Source organism: Montipora capricornis, chromosome 1, assembly GCF_036669925.1.
Source record: "Montipora capricornis isolate CH-2021 chromosome 1, ASM3666992v2, whole genome shotgun sequence".
NCBI lineage: Eukaryota > Metazoa > Cnidaria > Anthozoa > Scleractinia > Acroporidae > Montipora > Montipora capricornis.
In genome coordinates this window covers 41,404,742-41,414,741 of record NC_090883.1, presented here as the reverse complement: position 1 = coordinate 41,414,741, position 10,000 = coordinate 41,404,742, and the positions used below count along the sequence as shown (strand labels likewise).

At 39.9% G+C, this 10,000-nt stretch overlaps 2 protein-coding genes across 3 annotated transcripts in view; one reads left to right on the top strand and one right to left on the bottom strand.

The window, feature by feature from the left end:
* LOC138044225 (sorting nexin-4-like) overlaps window positions 1-7,365 on the bottom strand; it is a 14,341-nt gene extending 6,976 nt beyond the window's left edge. Inside the window, exons 1-7 of the mRNA XM_068890890.1 lie at window positions 7,189-7,365; window positions 4,701-4,812; window positions 4,577-4,606; window positions 4,035-4,112; window positions 3,854-3,925; window positions 2,483-2,530; window positions 2,217-2,339 (exon numbers count right to left, since the gene is read on the bottom strand). Of these exons, the coding sequence (XP_068746991.1) occupies window positions 2,217-2,339; window positions 2,483-2,530; window positions 3,854-3,925; window positions 4,035-4,112; window positions 4,577-4,606; window positions 4,701-4,812; window positions 7,189-7,340 (615 nt within the window). The 5' untranslated portion in view covers window positions 7,341-7,365. The remainder of the gene's footprint in view (window positions 1-2,216; window positions 2,340-2,482; window positions 2,531-3,853; window positions 3,926-4,034; window positions 4,113-4,576; window positions 4,607-4,700; window positions 4,813-7,188) is intronic.
* Window positions 7,361-10,000, top strand: part of LOC138044204 (myc box-dependent-interacting protein 1-like) — a 14,550-nt gene continuing 11,910 nt past the window's right edge. For both annotated transcript variants that reach the window (XR_011131411.1, XM_068890889.1), the window contains exons 1-4: window positions 7,361-7,479; window positions 7,651-7,731; window positions 8,558-8,612; window positions 8,764-8,858. Coding sequence is in view for 1 of the 2 variants with exons in the window: in XM_068890889.1 (XP_068746990.1) it covers window positions 7,399-7,479; window positions 7,651-7,731; window positions 8,558-8,612; window positions 8,764-8,858 (312 nt within the window). In the remaining variant the exon portion in view is untranslated. The remainder of the gene's footprint in view (window positions 7,480-7,650; window positions 7,732-8,557; window positions 8,613-8,763; window positions 8,859-10,000) is intronic.

Genomic DNA, 10,000 nt, shown 5'->3' with positions numbered 1-10,000 from the left:
GATTTACTATCTCCTCAATTAGTATAGCACTTGTACTCATCTATATAAGATAAAGAATTTTATTAAACTGATCATCACCATTATTAGTATCACTTAGCAGTCCTAAAAATACTTTTGTGTTTAAGAAAAACCCATGCAGAGTGTGCATTGGTGTAAAAACCAAAATTTGATTTGTGTTAATTTATTGATTTCTGAGTTTACAGTGTTTCCAATTAGAGCTCCAGCACTAGAAGGCTAGACACTTGAATAAAGTTCCTTTCCTTTCTTTAAATTAAGGGTCTAAATAAATTAACATTATTAACTGCAAGATAAAACAAAACAGAAAGAGCCAGATATAACACTAAATCAACAAAAGGACAAAGGAAAGGGAAGGGACCTATATTTAAACGTTGAGTCTTCTTGTGCTGAAGCACTAATTGGGGACACTGTAAAGCCGCCAAAATGTGGGGCACCATCTCTGCACCCTTTGCTCACACTCTGCACCTCTCATCTGGCCCCACATTCAAACTGGGCTTCCTTTTGTTGTAAACTTTTGTGACTCTGCATTGCTTGTGAAGCTCTTGAATAGCAGTGATGGTATTTGAAGAGAATACTGTCCGCTTAGTCAGAAAGGAAAAACAGCACTTAATGCAAAGATCATCATTTTCCAAGCATACTTTAGTTTATTAAGCAAGTTTCCATGCCAGTGTTCATAATTTGTGATATTGAGAAACTTCTTGGGAAGAATTCAAGAAGGTCGTTATTCCTGACATCCTCTACAGAATGTAGCTTGTTGTCACTTACAACAGCCTAAATTCAAACTGATGCCAAGTTCGTCTGCATAGTTTTGAGATTCTGACATCAGGGACTGACTGCACTAATTATCACTGTTATTATGGTCGCTATCATCATTGCTGGGTATAGGGAAAATGTGTGATCATACAATTTGTACTTTATACATGTATGTGGCTAAATATAATTTAGGCAAGGTTAAACATGAAACAATGCTGGCCAGCAGTTCTTCTTGGTAAATTGTGAGGGGTGGCACAGGGTATTTGTAATTTCAGCTCTCCCTTGTTGTCAAGTATTCTGAGTGTGGGATCAAGCATTCGTGCTTTAATCTTGTTCCTAGCCATTCTTGCACCCTGTCCCTCCCGTCACTTTGGAGGTAAGTACTTTCCTCTGGATCTGGTACCCCCTTATCCACTGGAAGTATTCTTTCAGTTTGACGTTACCTGGTGGTGGCCACTACATACATACATACATACTTAATTGACCTCTCCCCATAGGGGCTTTTCAGGGCCAATGAATCAACGAAACAACAGAACACAACAACTACAACTGTTAAGAATCCCAACTGGCCGGAGGCAAACCAGTTGGCTATTTACAAGTGCAGCTGGGAAGTTGAACCAGGGACTACCAGGATCAAATTCAACGAGTGGTCAGAGCGGGTCTTGAACCCGGGATCTCCGGATCTCAAGGCAAGCGCCCTAACCACTGGGCCACACTGCCTGCCTGCCTGCCACTCACATGGTTGTCATGGTTACCCACAGGCAGACAACCCTAAGGATGCGAGAGCGAGTGATGTCACATTATTTTGAGATACATGTACACTGCTTGATTTTCAAGCTTCGCTCAGGTTTTTGCTATTGCCAGATGATGTGGACAGAAGTCATGCACCATTGAATTTGTGTAAATTTGATGATTGTTGGCACAATGCTAGTAAAATTATCGGCTTTCTACATGCCCAAGGTTGCGAGGCGAGGGACCTTTGGGAGAAATTCGGCTAAATTCTGGAGGCACTTGGCCGTGAGCGGTCTCGGAAGTTGCACGCCTTGTCTATTTATATTGTATGTGACGACGCGTGTGATCTGAAGAGGAAATCGAAGCGTCCCAAAAACCCATCAAATCACTCAGGACAACGCAGAAAATAGTAGGTGAGTGAACTTTATTTATCTGGCTGTCCATAAAACAACTTTTCGAAAACATCGCGATTTAAAGTTTTTATGGAACATTTTCCTTGATCAGTTGAATCGGCCTTTACAACTATCTCAAAATAACATGACGTCACACGCTCTTGCATCCTTAGGGTGTCTGCCTGTTGGTTACCTACACGCATGTGTGCGGCTACCACCGATTTGTTGGCACCTTCCCAAATGCTGATCTGTTGGTGATGAGTTTCTGATTATTACTGAGTACCATAAATTGAACACAGGAAAAAGCACTTTATGAAATACCTGTCTAACTTTAATCATAGCTGCAACATTGCTGCCTAAGTTATCGCCATAGTGCTTCATGTCTTCAAATCTTCTGTCTGGTTCTTTTGCTGAAGCACTCCAACTTTTTAATCTGGAGTCAACCTAAAAATTTCAAAATTAGCATTATGACATCTCTTTAGTTGAGTACCAGTAGGTATTTCAAAATGAATATTATTATTGAAACCTGATTTCAACCCATTTTAATTAATTTGTTGCTAATCAGGAATCAAACAAATATCTTCTACCTTGCTTTGGTAGTTTGTTGCCTGAACAGCCTCCTTCCACCCTTCCTCCTACAAATTTATAAAGAAACAAAATATCCAGTTTAGTAGGAAGAAAATTGGTGGTACATGTACCTGCAATGTACCTTACAACAACAAGACAAGACACCAACTGAAGCTGAAGGCAACCCAAAGGCTCCTTTTTCATTAGCTTCTACCGTAACTTACGGCAGGGGTGAGCGCCTCTGCTATCCTGTTGCATGCACAACTTGTCCTCAGTAAAGCTAGTAGTCATTTTACTAGGATAGGAGGCAGTGTGTGCTTACCATTTAGCCAAATAAACCGAATGGAATGATCGTTGCATAAAGGTAAGCGATTTTCCGAATTTAATGACCAACCGGATGAGAATAGCGCTTACCATTAATTTTACTACACAGCATTCCATCCCGCATATTTCACTCGATCTTGTGAGAAAAGACCTGGAAACGGAAGGATTCTCACAAATGGAAAGAGCATTTTGCGAATTCCGTTCCGAACTGAAAAAGAGGACTACCTCTGGAGGTTGTCCACAATTTCCGAAAAGATTTTCCGGAAAATTGCCTTTCCATTTGACCTCAAACCAAAATTTCCGTATTTTTTGGCTAAATGGTAAGCACCCAGTGTGACCCAGTGGTTAGCGCACTTGCTTGAGATCCAGAGATCAAGACCCGCTCAGACCACTTGCCGAATTTGTTCCTGGTAGTCCCTGGTTCAACTTTCCAGCTGCACTTGTAAAATAGCCAACTGGTTTGCCTCCGGCCAGTTGGGATTCTTAACAGTTGTTGTTGTTGTTGTTCTGTTCCGTCGTTTCGTTAACTGTGTTTCATTGGCCCTGAAAAGCCCCTATGGGGAGCGGTCAATTAAGTATGTATGTATATATGTATGCACTACTATGAATGGATGGAAAGCTAAGCAAACTCTGAAGTGCCCAAACTGGGTTTCGAACTCAGAGCGCTGAAAGGAAGTTTGTGAACAATATCCACTAGACTTATGTGTGCTCCATTATGAAATGGACCTTAGGAATGTACCTTAGGATAAAACCTAATGTAGGGAAGTTACATAAGAGTCCCTTATCTTATGATGATCATATCCCTGTTTAAACAATGTTTCCTCACTCAAACTTCATACAGTACAATGTCTAAGAGGTAGTAAATATATACCAGTAAGTAAATGTGGGATAGATTGAACCATAGCACACAATCTATGAAGAGTACGGTAAGACAAAAAAAAGTTGGGAATAATATATAATAGGATACTAAGGGTCCCTACCCTCTCTGAACAAGCACACAACCCACGCTACCCTGACATCGGAAAATCATGATTACAATAATACTTTGTTGCATTAAGTTTGTTTACCTGGTGAAAAAAACTAGTGTATGTGAGATCCATTGAAAGCTGAGGATGGGAGGCACATCTTAAAAGGAATCTCTAAAGTGAAACAGACAAATATGTTGTAAACCACAACGTAGCTATTCAAGATTGAAGATCAAACACAGCAAATATCATCTGTCAGAGATTTTTTAAAAGACCAGCTTACCTCAAGAGCAACTTTCCTTTTCTCTATAAAATCTGGGTCAAACTTGTCTGCTGCAATCCTCAATGCTGCAATGTTGATCTACACGTAAATAGATTATATACAAACTGCTCAGTGCTATAACTTTATGGCCCTGTAATTTTCACTCTAGAAACAAGGCGATAAATAAATTGTTGGCCTTTTTTATACTAGAGACGCATAATGTACAAGTCTGGGACAAACTTGGGCAAACATTTTTTCCGTGTCTGTTAAATTCGTCTGGTATAAAGATAGCTACAAGACGCATTACCCGTATGTGTCTGGATGAAGTATCCACTTTAGTGCATCTCCCAAGATGCACTAACCTGGATAGTTCATCCAGACGCATTATGAGTCTTGTGCCTGTCTTTACGTGAGATGAATTTAACAGATGCAAAAAAAAAAAAGTTTGCCCAAGTTCGTCCCAGATGAATTATGCATCTCTAGTATAAAAACGGCCATTGATACAACATTGCTGTCATCATTATTTATTAGCTGCAGCCAATATTAATTCAATATTTCCTCACCCTTTTCTCTGGTAGTGGAGGTACTACTATCTACAAGCAAAAAAAATACAAAATTAATATTTTATTTAATGCAGAAGACTTTAATCACATGCATGAATTAGTACACATTAGAAATCATTCTTACTGCAGGGAAATTTGCCACAAGGTAGTTTCTTAGCAGTTCAAATTCACTATATCTTCTCCATATTGATGACGACATATCTGGCTCTCCAGCTGGTGGCCCTCCATCTATGTACCTAGTAAAAACAAAAAAACTGTCAACTGTTTCAAAAAATGCAAAGGTTTCAGTTTCCTGCTAGCAGAGCTCTCTTTTCGTTTGCATTCCCGAGGCTGACAAGTATGGGAAAAGACACCTCTGCCAGAGGTCAAACTCAATTTGATTCAACTGCCATCCACAACCTTGGATGCGGCACTCTTCAAACCGCACATCCCTTAACAGTAATTCCGCTGTTGTTCAGTGACCCCACACAACATGAGTTTCGATCCATGACACAGGTCTCTTTTCCCATACTCGTCAGCCTAGCGAGCGCAAAAAGAAAAGAAACCTCTGCTAGCAGGGAAAGGTTCAGCACTTTGTGACTTAACAAAGATTATACACACCCTTATTACATCCACATGCAGATAAAGATGTCTCTGAAAACCTTGACCAGCATTTGATGCAAAATATACTCTATTCTCTGGATACATTAGTGGCTTATCCAATCTTTGAACATCTGGGGCTCGACATTTACCGGTATTTAGTCAAATCAATGAATGCCTTTACTGTACTAGCAATGTCTGCAATGTCTCAATATTAATGTCAGCAATATTGATTATAATTATTATTAATCTATGCCAGCATAAATTATATGCATATATGCTTGCAATATTAATAATTAAGATCAATGCCAGCAATGTCTCAATATTATGTTTGATTCTGCTCTTGTTTTATATTTGACAGAGTAGCATTCTATGTAGTTACTGAAGAAGGACAAAAGAAGGAAAAAAACCGGGGGGAGGGGGGGGGGGAGACCTCGTCCGCTCTCATTGGCAAAGTAGAAACATTGATTAGCAATGCGCAAATCAATGTTTAAATGTTTCAGGGATCACCTTTATTCATTTTTTAGCAAAGTTACCGGCCAGGCAAGTATGCCTTCTGATAAACTGAATAGAGTGTAATGTGACGTGCTAGATTTCTATCCCATATGAACCATGTGAGCGTTAGCCCTACTGATGGAAATGGGCCCACACAAGGACAGAGGAAAACTCTGACCAGGGTGGGAATTATATAAATGTAACCTTTCCTTGTACTTGTACATGTTCATTGCCATGACTTTAACATCTTCAGTTCCCATGGCCTGCTCCCGTCTGACCTTGTAGCTCAGTCGGTAGAGCAGCGGAGATCTAACCCGAACGTCGTGGGTTCAATTCCCACCCTGGTCAGAGTTTTCCTCTGTCCTTGTGTGGGCCATTTCCATCAGTAGGGTTAATGCTCACATGGGATAGAAATCTAGCACTTCACATTACACTCTATTCAGTTAACTCTGTTTAAAATATAAGTGCTACACGGCCAACCTTCGTACAAACGTACCTTTCCATGCCTTATGATATACTGGCATGGACAAATTTTGGATTGCCTGGGTAACAAAGTGGAAGTATAGAAAATGGTGATACATGTAAGTTGAACATTCGCATTTTATTTTACATTTCCTGATCAGATATTACAATTTTGACTTTGGAGTATTAAGTTATTTGCATTGCGCGAACCCAATTTACAGTGGCCCATATCTACCACAATAAGACTTACTACTCTGGTTTGAATGTACCTTAGAAAAATATGACTTGAAGACCCAATGTTTCGACGCTCCTGTCTAGTGTCTGCCTTTTATATGCTACCAAGATTTGTGTTTTTCCTGTTCACAAGCAGCAAGTTAGGCTCTGCCTTTTTTCTTTTGCCAGAGGCAGCAAAACACCTTATAACTAACACCACATAATCAGCTGCAACCATGAGTCACTCTTTGTTAACAACGCTTTGTACATTGCTGAATGGAAAATATCACATCCCCAAACTTGAGGTTTCACTGCTACAGAAAGCTGCTTATTCGTTAACTTCAGAAAGTTTCCATTGAACAAGAAGTGATCAGAATGAAAATACACTATATATTTATAAAAATTGATGGAATTCACGAAAAGACATTATTTTATTCAAACTTCACTTATTCAATGGAAATCCTTTGGAGTTACTATACTTCACGGCTCGGTAAATATCCACCACAACTAAGGCACCCCCACTTTGGTGGATAGTTGCTAATGATTAGGTTAAATTGCAAAATACCCCGCAACTTATTTGCATTTCATTGAATAAGAATAAGGTCTAATGTATTTCCACTCGTTCTTCAAAGAATGCCGCCTAGGGGAAACAATAGTGGTGAGGTGTTGCGCGATATTCTGCTATTGCTCCAATAGTTATATCCCTCGCTCTTCAAAGGAGGCCGCAAACATAATACAATAGTGGTCGTGTATTCTAGTTGTGGATTCTAGAATGCTGCCTAAAGGAGGGATACACAGGATGATTTTGATGGTGATACGGTCGCAAAGATTGAGCTCGCGGTATACGTAGGTTGAGAACTTACTTGGTTTCAATAAGATAAACCGTATATGGCTCCTTAAGAATATCGGTGAATCTCTTCTCGGAGTCCACAATCGATATTATCAGTGTATTTAGCAGACTACCTTCTGGAAAATACTGAACCCTTTTAGCATCGTCGTCTAAAAGATCCGCCATTTTTTTTCCTTTCCCTTTAGACGCATGCGTGGCATTAGTGTCAGCGGTTACTTCCAAAATGGCGGATAAAACTGAAAAAAGCTTTCTTGCTCGAACGGCGAGCATTACCACGAAAAGGGCCAAACGTGCGCAGGAAAAGGTAAGATAAAAATATCCTCTTCCCTTGGGATAAATATTTTTTAAGAAGTTCTTGGTAGATGTGGCAAGCAACTGTTCTATTGCCATGGGTGGTGGTCTTCCAGTGATACGAGTGATAGTGTTTTTAAATTGTCAGATTGCTCTGCCTTATTTTTATCGCTTTTGTATTTAGGTTATGCAAAAGCTTGGAAAGGCAAATGAGACCAAGGATCTGACTTTTGACGAGTTTGTAACCAACTTTAATAAACAACAGGTTTGAAAAGTTTAACCGCAGATTTATATAATTATATTGTTGCGGCTATCTGTAAATCAGATTTTAAAAAAATAAAAATACTTCGTTTTCACGGTTTTTTTATGTCCGTCATGTTTTGTCTCGTGCCAATTTTGTGCCATCCAGGTTGTTTTATGGTAAACACGCTTGAGGTACTTTAACTTAAGCAAGACATCAACAATTTATGGGACAGTAACTTTACCTAACCGATCACGACACAATCATGCGTATTCTGATGTAATAGTGCTCCGGCGGAAGTGGCCCTATAAATTTCACTTTTCACTTTTCACTTTTCCTGCGATTTCTTTCGAAATTTCCTTAATATTTGAATGTCATTTTTAAGATAATTTTAAACATTTCCGTTATTTTGAGACAGTTACAGTAAATGATTTCTGTTTCACTGAACCATGTCACTTCCTGTTGGAAACATTGCTCACATGGTGTGCCCTGAGGGCCTTAATTCTTTTCCAATTAGGAATTAGCGCATTGGATCATTATATACTGGCTAATTTGAGGGTAGCTTTTGAAATTTTGCGGACATTTTTTTGGACTTCTTTCTGCATACTAAAATTTCCTCATTGACAAAACCAATATATTGATGACCGATTGGGTAAAAATCAGGAAAGCCATGTAGAATATTTGTCTGCATGGCTAAATCCTGTAATTTTTTTCAGTGGAATCCTTTGCTTATTACTTTCACTGAGACTTTTTTTGGCTTTTAATTCCTGTTGTTTATGATTTCCCAGCTAAGAACATGAACAGTTATTGTACAACCTCACTAAACTTGCACACTTTGCTTGCTTGTTAGAGTGCAGCACAGAGGCTACACAAGGAACTCAAAAACTATTACTCTTGTGTTAAAGGTAAAGATATCAAGCCTACACTGTAGATGGTTGTGTTCCTTCACACAGGCCCTTACATACACGTATTACACAGTTACATACACGTATTAAGGGGAAAAGATAAATTATTAATTTTACAGTGAACACCATCTATGTCATTTCTTGTTTATAGCAATGTTAGTTGCAAGTGATGCATTTGGAGAGGCTGTTAGAGAGGTTTATGAACCAGAGTGGCCAGGAAGGGATAAGTTAGTTCAGTATTTAGAGGTTTGTGGAAACAGGTTTTGTTGCTTGAGACCGTGCACTGTATCTTGTTTTTATAAATTATATTCTACATGTATTTTATTCAACATGGCAGTTATGTACATGTACAGTATGATGTTTCCTGGCTGGAAACATCTTGAATTCTAGGAGGCATGAGTGTGGCTCTGTGGTTAGGGTGCTTGCCTGGGGTCAAGGCTTGTTCTGACCACTAGTTGAATTAATTTTGATCCTGGAAGTCTGTGATTCAACCTCTCTGCTGTAGTTGTAAATAGCCAACTGGTTTGCTTCCAGCCTCTGTTTGTTTCATTGGCCCTGATAAGTGCCAATAGGGAGAGAAGAGGGGGGTCAAGTGAGTAAATATGTGTGATAAGATGAAGTGCAACAAGAGTCATTGCTCAAAGGAAAACAGAGCAGAGCAGCCTGTCTGTTCACCAAAGTTAAGTCCTGTTGACCCAAATTAATGATACCTGGATGATAGTTGATTGAGCCTTGGGGAGTCAGGCCAGTGAAGTGGTCATGTTCCATGCCCTTCATCCTGCGCAATCATGTGTGCTGCATTTCAGTCAATCTCAACTTGACTTAATGCATTTGGCAGGGTGCATCTCGTGATGTAGCTGCTGAAGGTGTAAGTTTTGTTGTTTTTTTTTGTCGAGGGTGTGACTAATACATGCAGTACTCCGAAATTTTCAGCGCTACGTAGACACACAAAGTGAGTTCTTAGGCTGGGCCCCACCCCACCCCGCCCCCCCCTCTCCTCTCCTTCCTGTGCAGTGCAGTCCCCATGAATGCAAGGACGGGTCATTAACAAAGGCAGTTTGTTTGCTTGTTATTGTTGTTTTTACCACATTTATAGATTCTTTCTTTGGCTCTGGGAAGGTGTGTGTGGGGAGGGGGGGGAAGGAGGGGGGGGGGGGGAGGGTGTAGAAGAAGAGACACCCTGGAAATGAGGATGTAGCAGACAGCATTTACACGAATACGGACGTTTGGAAATGTTTACATGGAACTGTTTTTGAAATGTTTAGATCATGCTGATCTTGTTTCCAGCAGGGGTTTTATTAAAAGCTGGGACCTGGGTACTAGAACCTGTCTACACTGAGTACAGTACCCACCTTTGCTTAAAGGAGGTGTCAAGATCAAAAGCCAGA